The following is a 25,893-nucleotide window of genomic DNA, read 5'->3' as shown; positions in this document are numbered from 1 at the left end:
GGATGGGGAGGGGGGGAGGAGGGAGGGGCAGGGGGAGGGGACGGGGATGACGCAGTTCCTTTGGCGCGTTGAGGGGGAAATTCAAAACCTTCGCTCAGAACCGTTGTCGACAGTTGTAGTGATTTGCCACCTTCACACAACCTGTAAACATTTGAGATAGTGGCGAAGAGCACTTCAAAAGATTCGGGTAAGTGTTGATTATGTTTCGCCATGTACACTTATTGCTGTGCATAACTGATAGTATTTTTTGTTATAGTTGGGTAACTAGCTAGCTAACATCACCCACTCGCATTCGTTGATTGCTAGCTAGCCTAGTTAGCACTAGCCGATGTTTACTGTCTAGCTAGTTACCACACTCCGAGCAAACTAGTAACAAAGTACGATATCAGTTGGCTGGATAATTTCCCTAAAGTTGTAAACGCTTGTTTGGGGAATATGTTTGTTTTGGTCGTTTGTCTTTAGCTAGCTAGCTAAGCTAACTAGCAAGCATGCAAGCCTCCCGGCCTGTGTTAACAACAAGTTATTTTGTTGACAGTGATGTCGTGGGACTTCTTTGTGCCTGTGTGCGTGAGTGACCTGGTTAAAACGGGCGGCATTAACCAGTATGTGGTTCAGGATGTCGTCTCCCCGAAACAACTGCCCCCCCACCTCAGCAGTAAGTAGTACAGTATGGTGTCACCCATGTCATGCAGTTGGTATGGTCAAATTCCATTGGGAATATGGATACTTTGTAACTAAACCTGGCCTGTTGCTCAGCTCTTTCGCACTCATTGTCGTCCCTCTGCTCAGGCTTCAAGGCAGCACTGAGGAGTCAGGGTCCATTGTGTATTCTGGAGCACTTTGACACCGGTTACAGTGTGTTGCAGTGAGTATAGACCACTCTAAAACAGAACAGCTCTGAAAAGAACAGCTCAACAAAGTAATGTATCAAGTCTGTTTTGTATTTAATTATGTTGAATTTTCACACATTGCTTGCTGCACTTCACCCAGGCATAGCAATGCTGTGGACTTGAGTGTTAAAGAGGACACCCTGGAGTTACTCATACAAGGTCAGTATTGGTGGTGTTGAAATTTAAGCTTCTGAATGAATTGTTGCCTGCCTAGGGACATGAGATTATCCTTTGCATGTTCTCTATTTATCAGTTTCTCAATTTCATGTCTCACTGCCATACACATGACAGCAGGTTTATGCCATGGCAGTTTTTAAGCAATATTTATTTGGCCCAGATTTAAAGATTTCCAATATTAGATAAACAGCAGTGGTTGTTATACTGTCTTACTCACTCCTTCCCTTTATCCTCTCCCACAGTGGTCAGTGGTTTGTCTGTCTCCCTGCCCTCCCTCCTCCTCGCCAACACACTCTCTGCCCCAGATCGTAAGGAGCAGCTCAATGCTGTGAAAATGAGTGTCTTCCTGCTCTGCAAACTTACAGAGTCCCTGGAAAGCGACTCATACAGGCAGAGTATTATCACTGCACCCAGCAAGGTATATCTGCTTGCTAATGCAGCATGTATAGTAGTTAGCCAGGCCTAACCCACATATATTCTGTCTATTTGTGCTTCCATAACCTGATGTATTTGAATGCCCAGTGATGATATCATGGCAAGTATGAGCCAGTCAGGCTAAGAGATTGTGTGTTCCAGCCTCCTGATTGGTGGGTAATCTTGGCAGTGCAGTGGAGATTGTCTGCTCTGCTGTAAGGGCCCATCTATAGTTAACTAGTGGTCTCCCTCATACTCTGCCCTTCCCAGAGAAATGGGAGAAGGCAGGAGGAAGGCTGCTGACAGTGTGTGTGCGTGTGCGTGTGTGTCAGTTGGCAAGGAGACACAACTCTTTGTTGAGGGCCTTTGAGGGCTATGACTACTTCTTTGGTAATCTGAGGGCATTTAAAAACAGATGAGAATGCATCTAGTTCTTATTGTTGTCACCGGGTCCTTTTTATCTATGCGCCTGGTGTTAATCTTCTCTGCCCTCCCTGTCTTGTCCCTCAGGCTAAGAAGGGCAAGGCGAGTGGAGAGGGCCTGCTGCAGTGGGACTCTGAGAGGGAGACGGTGCTGCAGACCCTCAACCAGCTCTTCCAGCTGGACATCCGCTCCCTCTGGAGCCTCTCCCTAGTGGAGGAGGAGTTCATCAGGTACAGAACAGGGAGGCATACTGTGTGTGTACTGTTTACAGCTGATCGGGTCTATCATTTCCCGGTCTTGGAATAGCACCAATCTGATGAAGTTTGTTTGTGTGTGTTCTCAGCTGTGTGACATGCTGCTGCTACAAGCTCCTGGAGAACCCCACGATCAGCCACATGAAGACCAAGCCCACCCGTGATGCCATTATCCACCTGCTGGGAGTGCTAGTCAAGAAGTATAACCACCTCCTAGGTTGGTCTCTCTCTCTCTCTCTCACACACACCTGTTCACTGTCAACATCTTTGTGCACATGAATCAGTTCACATTAATGGTCTGTATAGATGAATACATCACAAAAAGGTTCAGCCATCAGGCTCTAGGATCCCTCCCTAGTACACTTTTGTCATGACAAGTGCCATCTCCCTGTCATCGCCCCTCGGTCCCCAGGAGCCAGTGTGAAGGTGATTCAGCTGCTGCAGCACTTTGAGCAGCTGTCGTCAGTGTGTGCCCAGGCTGTGTCTGTATGGAGCACAGAGTACGGAACCAAGGCCATCGTAGGAGAGGTCATGAGGTCAGTAGGGCTGTTTCTGTCTCTACGATGCGAAACATGGTCAGTGGTGTGTCCCTTGTGCTGACCCCACTGACGTGTGTCTCTTCTCACAGGGAGATTGGTCAGAAGTCGAGTGAGGAGCTGGCCAGAGAGGGCTCAGGGGTCAAAGCCTTCTCCAGCTTCCTGTCTGAGCTAGGCACTCTGGTGCCTGAAACCATGATCCCCAACATCAGTGTATTGCTCACACACTTGGAGGGAGAGGTATGACATTCTCTTTCTCTCTCTCTCACACACACACACACACACACATATATACATGCATAAGACGACAGTGCATTAATTGATCTCTCTCTTCCAGAGCCACAGTCTGCGTGTGGCAGTGTGTGAGGTTCTTGGCGAGGTCCTGGTGCGGGTCCTGAGTGGAGACGGGCTGGACGACTCTGGTAAAGCTGCCCGCGACCGCTTCATGGACACAATCCAAGAACACCTACACGACACACACTCTCACGTCAGGGCACGTGTGCTGCAGGTCTACACACGCATCGTCAATAGCAAGGTGTGTGTACTATTCAGTACATCTCCTCCCTGCAGATTGCGTCTAGCTCTGTGACTGATGTGTGTTTGTTTGCTCCGGCAGGCTCTGCCCCTGTGCAGATACAGTGAGGTGATGGGGCTGGCTGTGGGACGGCTGATGGACAAATCCATAAATGTGGTCAAGAGTGCCATCCAGCTGCTGGCTGCCTTCATCGCTCACAACCCCTACAGCTGCAAGGTACACACACACACAACACACATCCTACAGCTTCAAAATGCTTGTGTGCACGCACACACACACACACACTACTTGTATTCTGGGTATTTGTGGTCTTATGAATCTGTGGTAGCTTGTGACTGTATACATTCCACACAACCCCAGTGATGATATCATGGCATGTATGAGCCAGTCAGGCTAAGAGATTGGTGGGTAATCTTGGCAGTGCAGTGGAGATTGTCTGCTCTGCTGTAAGGGCCCATCAACAGTTAACTAGTGGTCTCCTTCATACTTGGCCCGTCCCAGAGAAATGGGAGATGGCAGGAGACAACTCTTTGTTGAGGGCTATGAGTATTTTCTTTTTTTAATCTGAGGGCATTCTAGAATAAATTCCGTCTATTCATTATTGTACTATAGAAATTCCATAGCTTCTGTCGACTGTTCAGTAGACCGTAGGCTGTAGAAACATGCTGGGATTGGAGTGTGTGAAAAGTTAGTGTTTTGCTGTTTCAGTTGAGCAGCGCTGACCTGAAAACCCCCCTTGAGAAGGAGACAGCCAAACTACGAGAGATGAAAGAGAAACTGCAGGAGAAGGCGCCAGGTAAATGCACACCTTTTCTTCTTGTCAAATATTTCTCTTTTCAAACCCGTTTGTCATTCCTTCCCCACACTTGGAGTGTCAGTTCTCCTCCTGCCCGTCTTTGACCTCTTGTTGCCCAGTGATGATACCAAGGCGAATGCGAACCGACTGAACGAGAGAGTTGGGCTCTCCCTTGCCTTGATTGGCCGATAATCTTGGCAGTGTAGCGGAGGTTTGCTGCTCTGCTGTAAGGGTCGGCCTACAGTGACAGCTCCACCCAACGTAGTCTTCCTCTAAAGGAACACAGGAGATGATTACTGGAAGGATGCTGACAGTGTGTGTTTTGTGTGTGTGTGTGTGTGTGTGTGGCAGGGAGTCACCTAGCTCTCCTCAATATTCAGTCGGTCATGAGCGACTTCTTTTAATCTGAGGGCAATTTAACTACTGTATTTGTCAAATCGAACAGCATTGTTTCCCTGGTGTTTAAGTGGTGCCAATCACAGCCATAATCACTGTGCCTCTCCCCTCTTGCCCCCCTCCCATCCTTTTTTACCTTGTAAAAAGTAAATCTGTCATTCATTCTGTGCCTGTCATTTGACTGATTACCCCTCAATTGTCCTCCTCTTCCACTACCACACTGTGCAATGATTAGTCTGCCTTATGCCAGATAGAGTCTTTTTAAAATGTTCAACAGCTCTTCGACATTTGTCAGTCTGCCAGTTAATACATAATTGCCTCGTCACCCTCTCTTTAGTGGCAGTGATCAGAGCCTCTGAGCTGTGGACCGCCATGGAGCCGGAGCTGCTCCTCACCGCCAGAGCAGAGCTGGAGCCCACCAGCGAGGGAGAGCAGGAGAAGAGAGGAGAGGAGGAGGAGGAGGGCGTGCAGGCAGAGGAGGGAGGGCAGGCGGAGGAGGAGGAAAGGGACGACAGGGCCACAGCTGTGCAGATAGCACAGTTTCTCCGCGTCAACAAATACAGGTGAGATAAACCACAGAGTACACACAAGCAGGTGTCCAGAGCAGTGAGCCACAAGCAGCCAAATAAAGATCTACCCCTGATCCTAAGAATGACACAACCAGTCTACATTCATGGAATGTAAATGTACATTCAAACTCTTACCTTGAATCATGGCATACCAGAGAGCTCAAAATAAATTGAATGGATCATTCCTGTCAAGAATAGATTGAGAAAACCAGAGGATAATTTTTGCCCTGGTCTGCAAAATGTATCCTCTGGTTCTCTCAATCTATTCTTCTTTTAAGGGAATGGTTCATTAAATTGCTTTCGAGCTCTCAAATGGCTTTGTTGTTTATTCTAATGTGGTTTGAATTGGATATTGTTTGTTTTCAGGAATGCGGTGCGTCTGTGCGTGCGAGCCCGAAACCTGTTCCCTGAATCTGAGATCTTCTCCTCTCTGTCCACCCTCACCCCTGAGACTCTGATGGACACAATGGCCTTGCTCTTCAAAGGTAAAGACTCTACTCATCTTTTACCTTCCTGGCGTCCAGCACATGCTCTTATCCAGCTTATTAAGGAAAAGCTTTTAAGCTTTTAAAATGAACACCGTAGAAGAGGAAAGACTCATCAATCCAAACACAATCAAGTTGTTTAAGGCAAATCAATCAATTAGGGTTGTGAGAGGTTTACATTAACTATAAAGGAGATGGGCCCACATTGTACAGTGCATTGTACTGTTTAGGCTGAGTGGGTGATGGTGGTTTGTGCCAGTGAGATTGCTGTGAGGAGCAGAAGTCCCTCGCGGCTGGGCTCTTTCAGAGAGACTCACAGCGTGTGCTCTCTGATATGGCGGCTAGAGCAACTTCAATCAGTCTCAAATTGGTCAGGGCAAATCCATCAGTCTAGGATTGTGTGCAGGGTGTGTTTAAGTGATGGGTTTGATGGTGCATTAGGTTTCCATACCATTTCCTGCCATTGCCTGTCCTAGCTCTGTTACTCACAGCCCATGATATTCTGTTGGTTCAAATTGGAAAGTGTTTGCAGTGGACAGCAATTTGTTTATATGATTTGGGTGGATCATCTTTCCTGCCGTACTCTTTAAATCTTCCTTTCAAGGCCCTGACCAGGACACCTCTGAGCTAAGAGAAGACCTGCCCCCAACCCCTCAGAAGGAGGGAGAGAAGGATGGGGTGGTGGAGAGCGAGCTGAAGAAGCAGGAGATGTTGGTGCAGTACCTGAGAGATACAGAGAGCTTCGCCCTGCAAGTGGAGAGAGCCATTGCTGTCATAAACACCATGCTCTACCTCAAAACCACATCAGGTATATGTCTGCGTACATGCATGCATGAAAGTGACTGGTCATACATCAGGAACATACATCGCAACTTCTGGAGACAAGCAAAACAGAACACCCGTTAATTTTATTGTTTTCAAATTTTACAAATGATGCACTTGCTTACGTTGTGTATTAATCTGTGTGTGTGTGTGTCAGTGGTCCAGGAGGCGGTGCAGTTCTGTGTGACGGTGTGTGAGTTCAGCGTAGCCAACTCTTTGACCGGGGTGAGGAAGATGCTGCCTCTGGTCTGGTCGACGGACACCGCCGTCAAAGACGCTGTGGTGCAGGCCTACCGACACCTCTACCTCAACCCCCAGGGAGACAACATAAGGTCAGTACTGTTACACACACATCCACACTCCCATAGATCTACGGTTAAAGGTTATAAGTTATATTGAAGATGTAGCAACATTTTACCAGATTATCTTGTGATGAGCAGTTGCAATGACATTTCAATCGTCTGAAACTCACCCGGTTTTGTCTGTTGAATGTATCCCGAGCTGGGAAACGGGATCCGGCAATCTTCTGTCTACCACTCCAACACCTAAGACATTACGCCAAGGGGTTTAATTCATCAGTGACCCCAATGTTCTACTGTGAGCTTGTTAATCTCCCACCCACCAGCCCCTTACTGCTGATAGAGCCATTGGCTCCAGGTAGAAGGTGCCCTCAGATGACTCTGCCCCCAGTCCTTACCGCTAACTTTAACTTACTTTGAAGTTAAAGGTAGTGACTACTGCAAACAGACTCGGAAATACTGTCTTTCTTGAGAATTTATTTATTTATTATAATTTTTTTCTCCCTCAGGGCCAAAGCCTACACTCTGGTGGACAGTCTGTCTGAGCTGATGGTGGACGCCTCTCTCGGGACCATCCAGTGTCTGGAGGAGATAGTGAGTTACTACTTTCTTTACTCTCTTAATATGACTATTATCAACCCTGTCTGTCTGGAGAACGACCCAGTGTCTAGAGCTGATGAGTAGGCCACAGAATAATTGTTTTGGCGATCATTGGAGTAAAATAATCGCTTTTAACACAGAAGAATATGGAGTAGGATAGGCTCAGAGCATGTCTCTCTAGAATGTTACAATCACTTTAGTTTTGACGAAGGCAGGTAGCTATTATGTTATCCTGATAGCCAGCACTAAACCATGAATGTGTTATTACTGTAATATATATTCTAATCCTGGCTGTGCCCCACTAGGTGCAAGAATTCTTTGGCAGTGGCAGCAGTCTGGAGTCCACGGTGGTGCAGGTCCTGTGGGAAAGGTTCACTGGGAAGCGAGAGACCACAAGCCTGCACAGACGAGCTGCAGTACTGCTACTGGGCATGGCTGCACGGTATGACACGTGCACACACGTTTTTTTTCTACCTTCTGTACGTGCATATTTGCATCTAGGTTTCTGAGTAGTTCTCCTCCTGCCCGTCTTTGACCTCTTGTTGCCCAGTGATGATACCAAGGCGAATGCGAACCGACTGAACGAGAGAGTTGGGCTCTCCCTTGCCTTGATTGGCCGATAATCTTGGCAGTGTAGCGGAGGTTTGCTGCTCTGCTGTAAGGGTCGGCCTACAGTGACAGCTCCACCCAACGTAGTCTTCCTCTAAAGAAACACAGGAGATGATTACTGGGAGGATGCTGACAGTGTGTGTGTGTGTGTGTGTGTGTGTGTGTGTGTGTGTGGCAGGGAGTCACCCATCTCTCTTCAGTAATACAGTTGGCTATGAGCGATTTCTTAATAATCTGAGGGCTACCAAGCTGTAATCGAAGACAAAGTTACTTCTAAGTGCTGATCATACTTAGCCTCCTAATGCTGTTGCGTGTTGTTGACATAAGGTGATCTAATCCTAGACCTGCAGATTGACAGCCTCTTCAAAGCCCCCCCACCCACCCCCACTGCTCCTCATTGTGAGTAGAAGTCACGACCAGAGAGAAGTCTGGGCCGTCTGCCAGCGTTTTTCAATGAATTTGATTTTAAAACGCGTTTGTCACTCTACTTCAAAGACTGCCATCGCTGGAGGGAAGAGTGAGAGGGAAAAAGTAGAGGAGGACTATCTGCAGTCCACCCACACTGTACCGCACCACGCAGCCTCTCTTCCACCGCCCAGAATTCATAACCTGTTTAATCCTCTCGGCGCCTCCTCTAACCCCTCCACTAACCCGGCCTCCCACACACATTATCTTCCAGATAGGCTGGCACTGGGGAGGGCAGAGCACAGGGGATGATAAATGGATCTGGAGGGCATCCTAACTGCTCAAATGATGTGTGTGTGCGCAGTCTATTGGTTGGACTAAATGCGCTTTACCACATCACTTTTGTGTTTCACCAAACACGCACTCTCACACACATTCCCATGTGTAAAATAACGTGTGTGTGTGTGTGATAACAGGACAGAGAGGGAGGTGGTCCTTAGTAATCTGGACACTCTGTGCTCGGTTGCTCTTGGGGAGAAAGTGACTGAAGACTTCTTACTGGCCAGAGACTCCGTCATCACCATCTGCAATATCACAGACCATGTCAGGGTAAGAACACACACCGGCACCTATACGGTCTTGTAACATGAGACTATGTCCAGGTTAGAAAAATGCACCCAGTCCCACACACACACTAGTATCTTTGAGTATACTGCATGGATACTTATTCTGGTTCTCTCCTTGCAGCAATCAAAAAAGGGAGCCCCGTTTAGACTACCCCAGGATCACCAACTCTTCACCTGCATCACCCAGGCCATCGCGGAAGGTAAACACACACACACACACCTCAAGAGTCGGAAGAAGTCATTGCATAATCCTCACCACATATGAAAATGGTTCCCACATTAATTCGTTGACACCAGTGTACCAAGATGCAAAGCGCTTGTCTGACTGTATGTTTCTGTCTGTGCCCAGGTGTGGTGATGGCAGACTGTTATTGGCAGAGCTTCATGGAGCAGGCTGTCCGTCTGCTTTACTTCCTGGCGGAGTCCCCAGACCAGCTCTGCTCCAAACTGCTCCAACGTTGCACACGTCTCCTATTGGACCAGATTGCAGAGGGCGGGGAGATCAACAAGGACGCCACCCAATTATCGGGTGGCTCTCAGGACTCTGAAGAACAGTGTGAACAAGGTGGGACAGTGGGGAGAGATTGATGCAGGAACTATTGTTGCACTACAGTAGAGTGCATCACTTCTCACCCTCTCATAGTGACAGGTTTAACTGCCTCTGTGTGGCAGGCCTTTCTTCCCCTCACAGTGGCATGTGTGTGTGTTTCTCTCTCCTGTAGTAAGCTGTGTGTCTCTGGCCCAGCTGCTCTCTCTGTCTGGCTGCGTGGCGTTCTGGCAGGTGTCTCACCTGGAGCGTAGCGTCAGCTCTGAGCTGCGGAGGAGGAGAGGAGAGACGGAGGAGAGGCAGGAGAAGGAGAAGGGCCCCTCCAGCAAGGCCAAGGTCAGTAGTGTTTAACAGTGAAGATTCTCCCTGGGACAGAGAGATATGGGAGACTTGGTACCAGGCTACCTTAATTTTTAGGCAGGAAGGAAAACTGAATGTTTGTTTATGCAGTAGAAACCAATGTTAACTCATTTACAATGATGCAAACAAGTCTATCAATCCAGAAGCCCTGTACTTAGTGTACATGTAATGGTAATGATGACCTTTTCTTGAGATGTAAAATACTGCTAATTGAGTTTAATGAAGAAGAAGTTAAGACAAGAGAATGTTGGTTTGTGAAATGAGGCCGTTGGAGCCTCCTGGTGAGCCAGATTATTATCTTGCCAATCAGAGAGGGACTTAACTCAGTGGGAGGGCCCTTGATTAGCTTTATTTTGGTCCCACTGGGGACCAAATGATTGGCAGGTCTTGATGAGTCTGCCCATCAGGGGGTTTAAGGGACTCAGTTTATCATAATTACTCTGATAATACACTATTTATAGTATGTAAATGAGTTTGGGGTGGGAGTTGTGACATTTTGGATTTCATGATTTCTTAAACAGCAAGCAGCCAATGAGAGTTCTGTGGAGGAGGAGCTCGGGTTGATTGGCGCGTCAGCGGAGGACACAGAGGCGGAGCTGATCAGGAAGATCTGTGAGACTGAACTGTTGGCTGGTGAGAAATGGATCGGGTTTTTCCTGATCAGATTATTCTGTCTTGATTGCGTGTTTATAACTGAACAACCTAACTCAAAACCAACACTTGTCTTTTCTTGTTTATCTCCTCTCTCTCTCTCTCTCTCTTTCTCTCTCTCATAGAGGAGAACCTGCTGTGCTCGTTCCTGCCTCTGCTGGTGAGGGTGTGTAGCTCCCCAGGGCGCTACTCCCACCCCCAGCTCAACACCGCTGCCTGCCTGGCCCTCTCCCAGTTCATGATGATCAGGTAGGATACACCCTGTGTCTATCTTCCTCAACTCTGTGTAAGAACTTCCTCTAAGGGGGCCAATACTACTTTTTGTGCATTTTTGGTGTGTGTGTGTGTGTGTGTCTTACCCTGCCCCTCTCTCTCCTGTGTTAGTCCATCAGTGTGTGAGGAGCACATCCGTCTTCTGTTCACCGTGCTTGAGCGCTCCACTCTGCCTGTCGTCAGGGCCAACGCCATCATCGCCCTGGGAGACCTCACTGTCCGCTTCCCCAACATCCTGGAGCCCTGGACACAGAACCTCTATGCCAGGTAACACACACACACACACACACTTCAAACTAACCAAGCAGCTAATTGTCCTCCCTCATAGTTTGTTTATTTTCTTCTTTGCTCATGTTGCTCATGAGAGGCCTACATTGATATAATTAGTTCCTAATTGTTTCCTCATCACCTGTCAACTGCGTTGCACCATTATTGTTCTGCTTATGCATTTCTATACCCTTGCTTCTTGTTAATGCCATGATTGGAGTGAACAAGCTGTGATTTAATGACTCAGTGGGTGGATTTTGAAGAGCGTGTTCAATTTCAGCCAACATCCCCATCAGTGTGTACATTTCAGCCCCCCTCCGCGTCCAAGTCCTCAGATGTTCCATTAGACAACAAAGTGTTGCTGTTGTCAAGACGCTCCACTGAACCACATGATTGAAAAAGTTCTCCCTCCATTTTCATTATTAATCGGGCGGAAAAACTCCAGATATGATCTGTATGCTATCGCCTCCTCTCCTGCCTTCTGACCTCTGCTCATGTTGCCATAGCAACCGGCCAGCATATTATGCTCTCCAATATTCGACCCCCCCCCCCCAAACTGTGGCAGCAACATATATTATTATATAATATATGCAATTTAGCTGATGCTTTTATCCAAAGCGACTTACATTGCAGTGAGTGCATACATTTCAGTATATATGGTCCCAGTGGGAATCACACCCCCAACCTAAGTGTTGTTAGTGCCATACTCTACCAACTGAGCCACGGAGGACCACAGTTTTTTGTTTTTTTTATTACAAGGACACACCAAGAGAACTACTTTAATTACTGGTTTATAGCTTTCCTAAGTAGTGTGTTATAATTACATAGGGAGTACAGAGGGAGGGAGGGGTAATTTGAGGTGAACTCATAGGTCCGGGTGAGAGTCCGTAGGAAGGAGAGTTCATCGGAAAAAGTTTAATGGTGATTGCTGATTGTTCCTACTACATTGAGATTCTATTGAGGGCCCAACCCCCCCCGCCCTCCAAAAAAAGAACTTTAATTACTCTTTGTTAGGTCTTCCTGCATATGTCCCATTTTTCATCTTTTCAGCTTTGTAAAATGTTAATTATAATGGTCAGTTTTTCTCACATTTGAGGTGTCTCAGACAAACAGCTGAATTCTTCGGGCTTTTCAGTGTGAATTGTAATCCCTCAGCGTTTTTCGTGCTGATAAGTTTTTTTTGTAGCATTCTCTAATTGTCTCCCACACACCTCTACTATGTACAGACTCCTTAAAGAGGACACTGTGGAGACCTGATAAGGGTATTAACAAATAATTCCACTCTTGTATTAATTCTCTGTTGCACATGTATGTGTGCCGTTGTGGTTTTAAGCTATCTACTATATGAGCAGTCTTTGTCTTTCACATACAAATGTCTGGTTCTTCTGCCAAGTATCCTGAGATAATAGGTTGTATTTGTGCAGAGCTTTCCACCAGGCCTCAAAATGCCTTTACATTTATATGGGCTTACTTACTCTATCCCCTGCCAGTGTGTAGCACCCACCCACCAGGCCAGCCAGTAGCAGACATTTAGTGTCAGAACCTCCGATAGGTTACCCTCTCGCTGGCCTATCTGCAATGAACATCTGATCATGTCTCTGACTCTCAGGCAGAGGGTTGTGTTCTATGTAGTCAATTCTAGTGTGTCTTCCTCCTCTCTCTCAGACTGAGTGATGAGAACACATCGGTGAGGCAGACGGCGGTGACTGTCCTGACCCAGCTGGTGCTGAAGGACGTGCTGAAGGTCAAAGGTCAGGTCAGCGAGGTGGCCGTGCTGCTCATCGACCCCCAGACCCACATCGCCAGCCTTGCCCTCAACTTCTTCAACGAGCTGGCCTCCAAGGTACGTACATACATGCATGCGTACACACACACACACACACACACACGTTGTGTACTGTGGACAGAGAGACACTCTGGAGATGATCTTTGATGCACTACATCAGACAGTGGCATCTCAGTCTTTTAAATAATTTTTTTTTTTTTTTAAATCCCTTCCCAGGACAACGCCATCTACAACCTGCTGCCAGACATCATCAGTCGATTGTCCGATCCAGAGAGGGGCATGAACGAGGAAAACTTCCACACCATTATGAAGTGAGTCCATTGTCTGTCCAATGTGTTGTGTTCAGTTGGCCATGAGTGTCCTCTTTGTTTGATCATCTGACTGTGTGTGTGTGTGTGGGTCGCCCACAGAGTGTGCACTCAAAGGATTTATACACCCTGTGGATGACTTGGCAGGCTCTGGCCAGATCGTGACATTGGTTTAAAACCTGTTGCGACGAAGAGTGCTGAATGAAATGTAAATGTGATGCTAATGTCAGTGAGTGATGTTTTAATGCCTTATTATAATGCTGTGTAACGCTCTCCCTCCCAGACAGCTGTTCTCTTACATCACCAAAGAGAGGCAGACTGAGTCTCTAGTGGAGAAGCTGTGTCAGCGCTTCAGGACTGCAAAGTGAGCCAATCTCCCTCTCTTACACTTTCCATCTTCTCTCCTCTTCTTCCAACTTCTCTTCTCCTCCCCCACCTCCTACCTTCCAACTTCTCTCCTCCCATGTCCCCTCTTTGCCCTGTTCCCACTCTGCCTCACTCTAATCTTGTGGTTTCGTGTGTGTTCAAGGCGCCGCAAAGTTCAGAACTGGACCAAAGAGACATTTGTTCTGTGGCCGCATCGCCCACACTCTCCTCTCTATTCTCTCGTTTGCTCTCCATCCCTGCTGTAACTGCTGGCCTCAGTTACCCCATTGTACCAGGAGCATTAAGACAGCCCAGTGTTCTGTGAACGGAAGACTCAGGCCTCTGTCTGACTCATCACTCTCAGACTTCACAGAAAGGGCATTTCACATTATGCCATAGACTGAACGAGTCAGACAGGATAAGGGCTGGATTTACCTAAATGCCAGGTCAAAAAAACATGGCTTTGAAAGAGAAGTTCCATTTAATTTCACACTAACAAAACTCTTTCTTTCTTTCCGCCTCCTTCCCTCGTTCTCTCCTTGCAGAACGGAGCGTCAGTGGTGTGACCTGGCCGTCTCCCTGTCCCTGCTGTCCATGTGTGAGCGAGGTCTGAAGAGACTGCAGGAGTGCTGGGAGTGCTACAGTGACAAGCTGACTGAGGCGGGCGTGTACCAGCCTCTGCTCTCCATCATGGCTAAGCTGCGCCGTGGGGCCAAGCCTCAGCTCAAGGTACTGGAAGATTCCATTTCTATTGTGGTTTTAGCTCTTTAGCCTTGTGCAATATTAAGACAAATGCTCTTCACTATTCCTGTTACTGATCCGGCTCGGTGTCCCTCCCTCCTCTTGTTCAGGCCCAGGTGGAGGAGTTTGAGAAGCGTCTGACGGCGGTACACACGCGAGGGCTGGAGAACGTAGAGAGCCCTGAGACGGAGGAGAACCGGGGGGAGGCAGGAGAGAACACGGAGAGCACCGTCACACACACACCGATGCCCAGAAAAGCACGAGCAAGATCAAAGAGAGGTTAGTGCTCACACACACACACACACACACACACACACACACACACACATACATACATGCATGCATACATTTAATTCTAGCATGTGACTAAATGAGGACCATTTCTCTGTGGCTCATAGGTCAAGCAAAGCCCTCTGTATCCAGTCACCATGACGATAGCAGCTTTGTGACTCCCAGACCCACCCGCAAATCCTCCAGGAAAACAGTCATCACCTTCAGCAGTGACGAAGAGGAGGACGAGGAATGTGAGTCTGCACTTCAGCAGGATAAATCAGAGGGCTCTGATTTGGTACATTCTTTTTTTTGAGTCTTTTCCAGATAGATGGTAATACGCTTTGAAAGGGATTTGTTATGCATCGGCAGTGCTCTTGGCAACAAGACCAAAGCAAGATTGAAGAGCCAAATGAGTGGTTCTTCCCTCGATTAGCATTTTGGATGTCTGTCCACTGTGATTACGTCTTGTCAACACATGATTTATTTGTAGAGCTACATTCTAGGTACTTGGAGGCCACACACTCATTCCTACACACCTCAGTTGAGAGTTGTCCTGAAATAAACATGTTCCAGACTGATATTTGGGGAGGTAATCAGACTTCTTTAGGGATAAGTTCAGGCTGGATGAATGGAATTGTTTTGTTTTGGACATCTGACTGTTAGACCTACTGTTTTACTTATGGCTGGTCGTTTGTCTTTCACCCAATCAGACGCTGTCATGGCTGAGAGTGAGACCCCCAAGGTGACCACGCCCATTGGCCGCTCGTCCAGACGCACTCGCCTCCGACACTGATCCCCCCTCTCCTGTCCTCTTTTCATGTCTCTGTCACCTGTCCTGTTCTTTTTTTTAATTATTATTTTTATACTTAAATATTGCCTCCGTCTGAAGTCTCAAGTCTTCATCAATGTTTTTGTTTTTACTCTCTTAATAACCATTTTATTTCATGTTTTATTTGTAACATTGCTCTAGGTAGCACATGCCGTACTTGGACTTTTTGCAAGCGATGTAGCTAAATCAAGACATTAAATAAACCATGGTTTGGTATGAACCCTATAACCTGTCTTGATTATTATGTACTTGGTCTTTGCATACCGGATGAAGTGTGCGCGTGCGCATGTGTGCGCTCAAGTAGAGGTGGATTTATAACCCCATTACAAGGAATATTGAATGCCCTGGTATTCTGTGTGTTTGGACAGTAAAGTGTCAGTGTGTGTTCAGGTTCATGAGGTTTCACAGCTTGGCTAGACAGGCTTACTACCTCTTACTCCACCCTCCCTCTCCCTCTCTCCCCTGTCTAATCCCTCACTTCACTTTCCTGCCTGTCAACTTCAATACCAGACACCTGTTACATGCTTTCACTTTATTTTCCTCAACCAAACAACATGACAGCGTGTTCTTTTTTGGTAATGAAACCTCATGCACTTAATTGCTCACAGTTTCTCCCTTTGACACAGGAGCAATCCTGCTCTGCTCCTCTGCTCTTCTCCTGTAATCAATCTCTTCTACCGTTCTCTCTCCCGTTTCCAAGGTCTCCTCTTATCCTCTACCACACTCATTTCTCCTACTCTCCTCTTTTATTCTCTGCTGCCCACGTTACTCCTCTGTTGCTCCCCTCCTCTCCTCTCACTCCGCACTGCCACGCATTCTAGCTTCACCCCCCCCCCCCCCCCTCTTTTGTTGCTAATCTCTTTCCTCTCTTCTCTCGCCCACACTACCCATCTCCTCTCTTAAATGACAGAGGAGAGCACTCCTGTCAGAGTTATGTAAAAGAAAAGGACACCTTTGCTGACTTTGGACAAACAATGTATAATTTGGTTTGTGAAATGCTGGGTTTATTTTTCCTCTATAAACGCGGCTTTATCATTGACTGTACATTGCATACAGAAAATGTATCCAGATTCATAGTTCTGTGATTCATTTTCCTAGTGATATGTAAAGTAATGACCCCAACTGCCAGTCCATCTTGTGTATGACGCACAATTGGGATTACGAGGACATGTCTGCTTGCGATAATCTAAGTTGAACTTGCCTTTGAGGTTTCTATGTGTATTGTGTTAGATTGTGTGTGGGATTGCGTCGAGCCTGCTGGTGTTATAGCAAAGAAGCTGCAGGGGGCACAGGTAGCAGATGGTACTGGCAGACTGTAAATCACACCACAGAGAGGGGGAGAGGCCAACAGACACACGGGAGAGAGAGGGAGAGGCCAACAGACACACACGGGAGAGAGAGGGGGAGAGGCCAACAGACACACACAGGGGAGAGTGAAAGGCCAACAGATACACAGGGGAGAGAGAGAGGCCAACAGATACACACAGGGGAGAGAGAGGGCAACACACACAGGGAAGAGAGAGGTCACCACATAAACATACACACAGGGGAGAGAGAGATGCCATGACCAACACACCCAACATGGCAGAGCAGGGATGGACAAGACACACTCCTACTAGTTGGGTCAGGCAATGGTGACAGGATAACCAGGCAGGTGAACAGAGAGACCAGAGAAGAAGAGCCTTTACATGGGAAACACCTGGAACAGACTGCAAAGAGATGATAGTCATGAGACCCACACAGGGAAAGGGAATGAGATATACACAGTACATAACTGCATTTAAAATCTCCAATGGCCCTTTCCAACCATTGTATGTCTGCTCTTTAACCCTGGTCACCATGACATCATTGTGTTCAGAGCAGGACAGATACGGCCACGGCAACTCCCGGTCACCTTGGAAATGAAAAACACTTTTTTCTAATGCTGTGACATCATCCTAGTGACAAAGGAGTGGGGGAGAGAGGTGGAGGGGGAGAGGGGGACAGATAGTTGGCAGTATAAACGGCCTGCATCATCTCAGCTGATACACTAACATTAAACCACTGCCAAGTGAACAAAGACGCAAGACGCAAGACAAACTCATCCTTTCAATAGCATCACCGAGAGAGAGAGAGAGAGAGAAAGGAGGGACAGAGGGCGAGATAGTGATGCTTTCAGCGTGTGCCAAAAAGTGAGAGGTAGCTGAGAGAGAGCGAGTGTGTGAGAGAGAAAGAGAGGGAGAGATGGAACATAGCCTGTGAGAGTAAGTAGACGGAGATCCAAAGCTTTGGACAAGAAGAACAGGAGAGGTGAGCTATTTCATCCTTTCTTTATTTCTTCCACTCATTTAGTGCCAGCTGATGCTGCAGGACACAGGTGGGGATTTCAGGTAGATCTGATGTAGAGGAATAGGGAATTTTTAACTGTGGAACCCAATGGAAGGTCATGGGTTGTTTTCAATGGATAACACGTTGAGTAAGAGTAAGAGTATTCATAATGTTATTCTCATGCTATTATCCTTTCACCATATGGATTTGCAATAATGCTGTTTGACTGTGAAAATCCAGAATGTAGTGATACTGTAATGTAAAATATGTTATTGAAAATGTGTTAATATTTGTAGTTATTCTGTCACTGTTTCTTTATTAACATTCTTTAATCAGTCATATATCTGCATAAACATGTATTATTTTACCATTCTAGATGAATATAACCATAAAGCATATACCTGTTGCACAGTTTCATAGACATCAATTCATCATTTCCTTCTCGACTCTGATTGAAATACTTCGTACAGCATCCGTCAGAGTGCAGAGACATGTTCCCCTTCAGGGACAATCAAATTAATCTCATCATATCGTAACATCAAGGTCAACATTTCAGTAAAATTGAGAATATTTGATTTCATTGTATAGTTTGAGGACTTTGAATATTGACGTATTTGGTATGTAAACGTAATGCTAATTTCTGAGTATTGTAGAATTGCAGATGTAGAAATGTAAAATTGCATTTACAGTTGTTTCTCTTTGAGCTGCACATAGTTGTATTGGTCATTTCTCTGTGTGGTCTTCAGATAAACATAAATAGTTTTCTCAGTCATACGAGTCAGCCAAATCAACGGTCCTGTCTCTGTTTGATGCATGTGTGTATGTTGTGGCATTGATGATAAATGTTCTATATCGTCTGTATACATTTATATATGGTGGAATGGTAATATCTTTCTGTGGTTTCTGCAGTCGTGCCCAGCCCTTGTCCCCTGCGTTGCTGCTCCCGCACCCACGCGTCCTCACCTCATCGCTGTAATGCTGTACCCAGCGCTGCTCTGTGCCACCCTGCTCCTCCTGGCACCCCTGGGGCACACTGAGGGGCGTGCCCTGCATCCGTCCCCCGATGCTGTCCAGGTACAGAGGGATAGGGGTGTGCAGAGTAGAGTGAGGAAGAGGGGAAGGAGGAACAGAGGCAGAGAGGGAGGAAGGGAGGAGAAAGACAAGAGAGTGAGAGGGGGCAGGGGAGAGGTGAGGGGAGAACAGGCAGGGGAGAGTGGGGAGGGAAGAGAGGAGACAGAGGGTGGCAGAGAATGGTAACGTTGATTAACTGTGCACTGTTATGTTTTTTTCTCTAGTTTGTTGAGCAGTTTCTGGAACGCTACAACGACCTCTTGACCCTTGATGACCTGGAGAATCTGGCGAGCAGCCAACCAGAGGAGCCCTCGGCTTTCACTTCTGCGGTCAAGGTGGCCGAGTACCCCAAATGGGTCGACCTACCAGCACAGACCGACAGCACCTGGCTCCGCCTTCTGAAGGGGGCGCTGGCCAATCAGAAGCGGGCAGTACCAGACAGGGCACGGAGGGGGTGGAACCGAGGATGCTTCGGCCTTAAACTGGACCGGATTGGATCTATGAGCGGACTGGGCTGCTAGTGTAGGAGAGAGGAAGAGACTGATGATGTCCCTCAAGGGATAAGAGACAGACACACACACACACACACACTCAAGAACACACACACACACTCAAGAACACATACACACTCTCAAATCAACACACACATAGTACTGCGTCTACACATGCACACACAGGCACAATAAATAGAAATACAAATGCAGTGAATACAAGAATGTTCATGTGAGTACAGAGGATGTCTACATGTAGTGTGTGTACTTACTGTATTGCTAATGTGGTTCCATCAACCAAATGCATTACTGTGTGTGTACTGGTTATATCCTGGCTGTTGAAAGGGGTAGCTGTAGTTGTACCTTTCTAAGTATTCAGTTGAATCTTGAAAATATTGAAGCTATGTTTACATCAAGCTGTTATTCTGTTATGATCTGTTATTTTATGTCTTTGAATGTTGTTTTTACAGTGAACTCGCACTTTATCTTTAATGAAAACTAAGTATTTAAAGGTTTACGTTTCTGGACTAATATTGTTAAACTCCTGTAGAAATAGTTTTGTTCTTGCATGTTTAATGGACATGAATATTTGACAAACAAGAAGATAGCTGTAATTTCAGTAGTTTGTTTCTGGTCTCTGTTGTTTTTACATACATGTACATATATTTAGCATGAATAAATGTACACTGAAACCATTGCGTTTGTGTTGTGTATTGTTGATTCTTCTTAAGTTCTGGAAGCTTTCAATGTGAGATCCGTCCACGAATCCCCCCCCACACACCCAATTAGTTGATTCCATATTGACATGTAACATCTAAATTCATGCCTTTCCATTCAAATTAGAGATTCAATTTCTCACAGCACATATTTTTAACTCGGGCACTTTATTAAATCTGTCAAGGGGTGCATTGAGAAGGTACATTTCTTCCCAAGAGCGAAATTAACCACTTCCATCACACGGTGTGTGTGGGTGGCCAGATTAGGGCTGGCTTTCACTGCTCTGTCGTTCACTAATCAAGGTACACTCATGTCTCCAAAACTGATTTAATTCTGCTAGTCTACAGTCTCAGAGGGAATTTAAATAGAGGTACATGTACTGACAAATAGAACATCATCTTCCACTGGCAAATATAGTCGTACACAATGGTTACACAATGGTCAAGCAGGCACTTCTGAGAAGGCTACAGAGGGGTTGGAGTGGGTGTTAGGGGATATAGTCCATTATTGTTACTCTCAGTAAACTGGGATGAAGAATGATGATTATATTTACAATCTATGAGTGTATTTCAATCAGGTCACTGTATAGGATATACATGGTTAGGTGGTTGGGAGTAACAGGTGATTCTCACTATGGACTAAACGAGGAATAAAGCAGCAATACATGAAAAATAGCATATACATTATGGTTTATAAGTTGATGGGTGTCAGTCTTTGAGGGAAAACAGATGGGTGTGAAGCGGTTACCTCATGTCAGAAATAAAACCAAAGGCTGTTCTAAACTAAACCACTAGATGTCAGTCTACACCCATTTATTACCCTGCCAGGTCCTTCAACCTAGAGTGACTTTGGACATTACAAATGTACATTACAGTACATTGCAGATAATTACGAAGCATTTGGCAACCCCAGTTGTATACGTCTTAGATGTATGTTAGGATAGAGGCATATTCATAAAACATTAATCAGATGAATTCAACCTAAGGGAAAAGCATATTGTTCAACATGAGCGTGTCACTGCTGTTTAGCTTGCAGTCAAGTTTCAGGTTAAGGCTCATAAGCATTTCAAGACAACGGAGGATTTCCTCTGATTTTCTAAAGGGCACCATAGAGAGTTGCATTCAACAACAACACTGGCCAACTCTACGGTACTGTTCAGATGCATTCAATCCAATGTTCATACACAGTACATGGGAGCATAAACTGAGAGAGAAGTTGGCCTTAAACTTTATTGCCATCGACTACATGCCCCATCATGACTCTAAGAACATGTGGTGTGACTGAGGGAGGCCCAGGTCATTTACAGTATAGGGTGTACACCATGGCCAAGGAGATAGGCCAGTCTGGCTCTAATTATAGTCTGACCTTTCCATCACCTCTTGACCTTCACTTGTGAAGAGCAGGCCCAGGCTGGTGTGTGTGAGCATAGGGTCGTGGTAGTTCAACTATGCCTGTCGCGATTGGCAGGCTGCCATAACTCAACACATGTGACAATCATTAATGCAGGGTGGCATGACTGATAACATGCTGTGGTACGTGCATCACATATGGTACGTTTGAGAGCATGTAATTCTAAATGTTATTGTCACAACGTAGAAGAGTGACAGGTTCTAGGATCTGGGTTGAGTACCGGTTTTCAAACATTTATTGAGGCAATAAGGCATGGTTTAACAGCTTCAGTTTCCTCATATCATATTCTCAGGGTTTCCTTTCGGTTCAGTACTTCATTTCAATTCCCCTGTAAAAATCTTTTTTTTTCAGCCAAACAGGAACATGCTGCAGCCCAGGAGGCAGGCGATTGTGTCTCTAGCAAAAAGGCTCATCCATGCCTCAGGACTGAGTCACTCCCTGTGGGAAGCCACCCTGAAATAAAAGAACAAGGCGTTTAAATACAAAGTCACCTGGTCAAAATCATCCCATCAGAGTGGCCATTATCCAATTAGAGTTGCTAGTCACACCTATTTCCTTTTTGTCAGTGCTGTTGGGTACAGTATGTATGTTGTGTGGTCTACAGGCCTACTGTGGCACAGACAAGAGGCCTATAGGCAGGGTTGGAATTACACATTGACTCTTGGGGAGCCCCAGAATCATCTGAATTGCTCAGGCATCCCCATCATTTGAACTCTACTTATGCATGATTCTGTCTTCATATGGCTTGTTTCTGTGCTTTCTCACTCCTGGCTCTTGTGTATGTAGCAGAGGTGGTTTGGAACTCTCCTGTAATGAGTAGCCTTGGCTTTACCTTAGTGGGCTAAGATTGGTGTTTGGCGAGTGGAAGGTCTAGGTTTGATCCTTGAGTTAAAAATGAGTTAAGCATGCATTTGTAAGTGTAGCAGATCCAGTCGGTTCCACAAGCCAAAGAGCATATAGTTGACTCTGTTGCTTGTTGGTCTCAGTAGCTGTTATAGTTGGCAGTGTTTCACACATCAACATGGAAGTCACCTGGGTGGGAACTGTGTCTATAGGAGAGAGAGAGAGAGAGAGAGAGAGAGAGAGAGAGAGAGAGAGAGAGAGAGAGAGAGAGAGAGAGGGAAAGAGAGAGAGAGAGAGAGAGAGAGCTAAAGAAAGAAGAGAGAGAGCTAAAGGGGAGAGAGAAGGGTTGAAAGTGAAGGGTCATGGTCTTTGGCGGTAAATGTCACAGTCAGGAAGATAGAGATTTGATCCCTCTCTCCCTCTCTCTGGCTCTCTCTGTCTAGTGAGAAGGTCAGGAACACTCTCTTTTTTCATTCCGCTATGGACTTATATCTGTTCTCATCTGTCTCTATGCTTCAGACTTAGGTATGGAAGCTTGAAAAACGTAATAACCTTCAATATAAAATCAAAATATGTTGATAAATGTGACAGACTGAATGAAATCAAGTGTAAGCATTGAGTTGAGAAGGCTAGAGGCTACCAAGGTCTGATGAATGGCCCTGAGACCAATAGAAATTTGAATAGAAAAATCAAAGTAACTGCGCCAATGTCAACACTCTATTCACTGTCAACTGAATACATTATAAACTGCAATAACCCAACGGCAATACTCTAAATTAAAAATTTCATGCCATCGATTTTACTTAGGGCTTACATAAATTTAGTTTCCAAAACTCTGCTCGTCATAGCTTCCTTACGACCTTGACATTCTGAAGGGGCGGAACCGGGCCAGAAAGGGGCGTGGTCGAACCGACGGGTGGAAATAAATACGCAGCCCACCTTTGCACGTCCCCACTCACACCCGAAGTCGCAAGACAGTCTGAGGCATCTCACAAACGGTAAATGATCAACTGACCAGCAATTACATTCCTTACCTCCCTAACAAAGTTGTTTAAGTGAGGCAGATGGCAAGAAGTTTTTTTTGCTTTAACCTTGATATTTAAAACATATTTATATATATTGCATGACATGGCTTGTTCTTTTCATAATATCTTATATTGTTATTATTACGATTGCATAATGCGATGCAATAATTCAAAACTCTTTGAATTAGTCAGTTTGCCTAGGAACGTTTGATATCACTGATACAAGTAAAACATGTTGCTTACAAGTTGTTGCAATCTGCTTGAATTGACTAGCCAATTACACAGTCAATAGTTTGAAACATATTGGATGTTGTCAAATTGACACAAACATATATAATTCATGTACAGTACCACATCTATTGTACTTTTTCCATGCACTTACTATGAGTTGCAGTCATTTGCTGTGTAGATACTGTACAGAGTAGATAGCTTATCTCTTGGGAAGTTTTGTGCATGTATATTTGTTCCATAAAACAGTGCTTATCTTAAAGCTAGACCTTAGTTGCAAAGTTCTGTCATCAGTAATGTAATGTATGGCAGTCATAAATGGTGGTCAATATTTGTTTAATAATGCCCTCCTTTCACTCTCCCCTCCCTCTCCCCCCTCTCCTCCCTCCAGAGGACTATACCAACTCAGCAAAATGGTGAAAGTCGGTGTCAATGGGTAAGATACCTCTTAATTTAACCTCTAACGCAACTACACAACCCCACAACCACAACTAACCACACACTCCTAGATTCACTTGCTGTAACTTTCACCTAAGTGCAGTTTAGCTTTACTTATTATTAAAATGATAATGAGCCATAGTTAAACATGCAGATAAGATCAATGTTTCAGTATACTCATAGGATATGCCAATGGTAACCTCACAGAAGTGACTGATCAACAGGCACCCAGATCAGACTCTATACCCCAAACTTTGGGTTTTGTGCCACATCCCTCTGCAAAAGAGTAGCATAGTGACAACAGTAAGATGTTGTTATATGATACATGGGCCATCCCTGGTTATGGGTAGTATGCTCCCCAGCTCTTGTCCTGTGAGTCCCAGTCTTTTTTTAGCTAGGCAACCTTTGGAGAAAGGTTGGGGGGCAGATAACTGTCTAGTGTTGACAGTCTGAACTGATAATAGCAACCATTTACTGTGATTCTAAACCAGCTCAACTATAATACAGCAACTAAAGAGTGAGAAGACTTTATTATGCAGATTGGAAGACATACTCAGCCGAGCAGCAACACACACACACGCGCACACACGCACACAAACCTAGGGGCAGTCACCCTGGTGTTTTCTTGTTTTTCTCTGTGATCTTTGAACTTTGGGTCCTCAGCAAAACTGTAGCCGGCCCCTATCTCCTTAACTTGTCTCTTGCTCAACTGGGGATTGTGTTTGTGTTTTTTGTCACGAGTAACAGGATGTTAGCTTGTCATTAGAACTGAATAGATACATGTTATTCTTCTTTGGAACATACTCCTCCCCATTAAGGTCAGGTTATCCACCTATCTCCTCCCCTATCTTCCTCTCCTTCCACCTATCTCCTCCCCTATCTTCCTCTCCTTCCACCTATCCTCCTCCTCTCTCTACTTCTCTACTCCTCCTCTCGCTATCCCACCCCCTCCGCTCTCTCTTTCCACCTATGTGAGGACAGTGTTTATCTCTGTCTGGGTCTGAACCTGTAGTTAAACAGTAACTCAGCTACAGATCAAACAGCTCACTGTCGTCAATAAGAAGGAGTATTACCACATGAGGGGAGAGGCTGAGTTAGACTTTACACCCTGGACAGTACAGCCACAGACAAGCTCACAACACACCTCCCTCTCCCCCTGAACTCTGTCCTCTCCCCCTCTGAGTTCTGAGGTCACCTTGGCAGCTACATGTTCTGTACAGTTTATGACTATCAGTTATTCAAAAGCAATGTATGGTGGGCCAGTCCTCCTACAGCACATATCAGCTATGTTGCCATGTTACCGTCAAGAACCGTAGATGTATAGCATTTTGCAAAATGTTGGATGGACCCATAAATACACCGCATGACTAATTTCATTTCGATTTGCATGCCTATTAGAAAGGGATTGTCTTGGAACGTTGGGTACCCACATGGTTTGTTGTTGAATTTCTTAAATCTCAAAACAAGTTTGTAGAAGTAAACTGTATGTCCTTGTCTCCTGACCTTACTCTCCTGCTATCCCTTACTAGCACCAGGTTGAGTGAGATGAGGTACTACTGCCATCTAGTGGCTGGACTAAGAGGCAAACATTGCAGTGAATTCTCTGATTACTTATTTCACAGATTTGGCCGTATCGGGCGCCTGGTGACCCGTGCTGCTTTCCACTCCAAGAAGGTGGAGATTGTGGCCATCAACGACCCCTTCATTGACCTGGAGTATATGGTGAGTATACAGGGACCAGGCAGGGATGGCTGGGGTAGAAGGCTCTATGGATATATGCATGGGACGTGTCAACTGGATACACATACAACCACTATTGAAAGAAAAATAGAAGTTCAATCGGTATCTCCTTATAAGTTAATTTGTGTCGATAATTTCCCTCAGAACAAAGCAATGTGTATAGCCACAGCCTCGATTTCTAAACCAAACACCCGTTAGAAAACCCTGCAACAGAGCTCATCTTTTCCCCCACCCACAGGTCTACATGTTCAAGTATGACTCCACCCACGGTCGTTTCAAGGGCGAGGTCAAGATGGACGGTGGCAAGCTGATCATTGACGGACACGTCATCACCGTGTTCCACGAGTGAGTGCCCTCCCTGGTCTCCATTCAGTAGACTTCAGTGG

At 45.8% G+C, this 25,893-nt stretch overlaps 3 protein-coding genes across 3 annotated transcripts; all 3 read left to right on the top strand.

Annotated features, from left to right (window-relative positions):
* The first annotated feature begins 95 nt into the window (after positions 1–95).
* On the top strand, positions 96–15,455 carry ncapd2 (non-SMC condensin I complex, subunit D2). The gene is made up of 32 exons (XM_083678304.1): positions 96–187; positions 536–655; positions 790–865; positions 991–1,049; positions 1,310–1,485; positions 1,992–2,134; positions 2,248–2,375; positions 2,571–2,694; positions 2,787–2,934; positions 3,032–3,229; positions 3,311–3,445; positions 3,938–4,025; positions 4,759–4,984; positions 5,357–5,475; positions 6,080–6,283; positions 6,455–6,629; positions 7,106–7,190; positions 7,502–7,638; positions 8,687–8,819; positions 8,958–9,036; positions 9,186–9,401; positions 9,559–9,719; positions 10,265–10,376; positions 10,520–10,643; positions 10,779–10,934; positions 12,600–12,777; positions 12,937–13,031; positions 13,312–13,392; positions 13,940–14,123; positions 14,246–14,414; positions 14,534–14,659; positions 15,119–15,455. The coding sequence occupies exons 2-32, from the start codon at positions 538–540 to the stop codon at positions 15,199–15,201; spliced, it is 4,236 nt and encodes a 1,411-aa protein (XP_083534430.1). The 5' UTR covers positions 96–187; positions 536–537; the 3' UTR covers positions 15,202–15,455.
* Positions 15,456–18,519: 3,064 nt separating this feature from the next.
* Positions 18,520–19,136, top strand: nppcl (natriuretic peptide C-like; the record flags this gene model as incomplete). The annotated part of the gene is made up of 2 exons (XM_083678340.1): positions 18,520–18,618; positions 18,840–19,136. The coding sequence occupies 2 exons, from the start codon at positions 18,520–18,522 to the stop codon at positions 19,134–19,136; spliced, it is 396 nt and encodes a 131-aa protein (XP_083534466.1).
* Positions 19,137–23,038: 3,902 nt separating this feature from the next.
* Positions 23,039–25,862, top strand: gapdh (glyceraldehyde-3-phosphate dehydrogenase). Its single transcript, XM_083678272.1, has 4 exons — positions 23,039–23,074; positions 23,721–23,765; positions 25,390–25,489; positions 25,746–25,862. Exons 2-4 carry the CDS (start codon positions 23,743–23,745, stop codon positions 25,854–25,856), a joined length of 234 nt encoding a protein of 77 aa, XP_083534398.1. The 5' UTR covers positions 23,039–23,074; positions 23,721–23,742; the 3' UTR covers positions 25,857–25,862.
* The last annotated feature ends 31 nt before the right edge of the window (positions 25,863–25,893 follow it).

The sequence above is a fragment of the Argentina silus genome, assembly GCF_951799395.1.
Source record: "Argentina silus genome assembly, chromosome: 10".
Lineage (NCBI taxonomy): Eukaryota > Metazoa > Chordata > Actinopteri > Argentiniformes > Argentinidae > Argentina > Argentina silus.
The sequence above is the reverse complement of the archived record's forward strand: the minus strand, read 5'-3'. Positions and strand labels throughout refer to the sequence as shown.

What these genes read in the sequence shown, in the direction of transcription:
- ncapd2 (XM_083678304.1), top strand. Translation starts at nt 538, where the DNA reads ATGTCGTGGGACTTCTTTGTGCCTGTGTGCGTGAGTGACCTGGTTAAA. An exon ending in ACACAGAACCTCTATGCCAG is followed by an intron (nt 10,935 to 12,599) that starts GTAACACACACA and finishes CCTCTCTCTCAG; the next exon opens with ACTGAGTGATGAGAACACAT. An exon ending in GGGCCAAGCCTCAGCTCAAG is followed by an intron (nt 14,124 to 14,245) that starts GTACTGGAAGAT and finishes CCTCTTGTTCAG; the next exon opens with GCCCAGGTGGAGGAGTTTGA.
- gapdh (XM_083678272.1), top strand. Translation starts at nt 23,743, where the DNA reads ATGGTGAAAGTCGGTGTCAATGG. An exon ending in GTGAAAGTCGGTGTCAATGG is followed by an intron (nt 23,766 to 25,389) that starts GTAAGATACCTC and finishes CTTATTTCACAG; the next exon opens with ATTTGGCCGTATCGGGCGCC. An exon ending in TCATTGACCTGGAGTATATG is followed by an intron (nt 25,490 to 25,745) that starts GTGAGTATACAG and finishes CCCCACCCACAG; the next exon opens with GTCTACATGTTCAAGTATGA.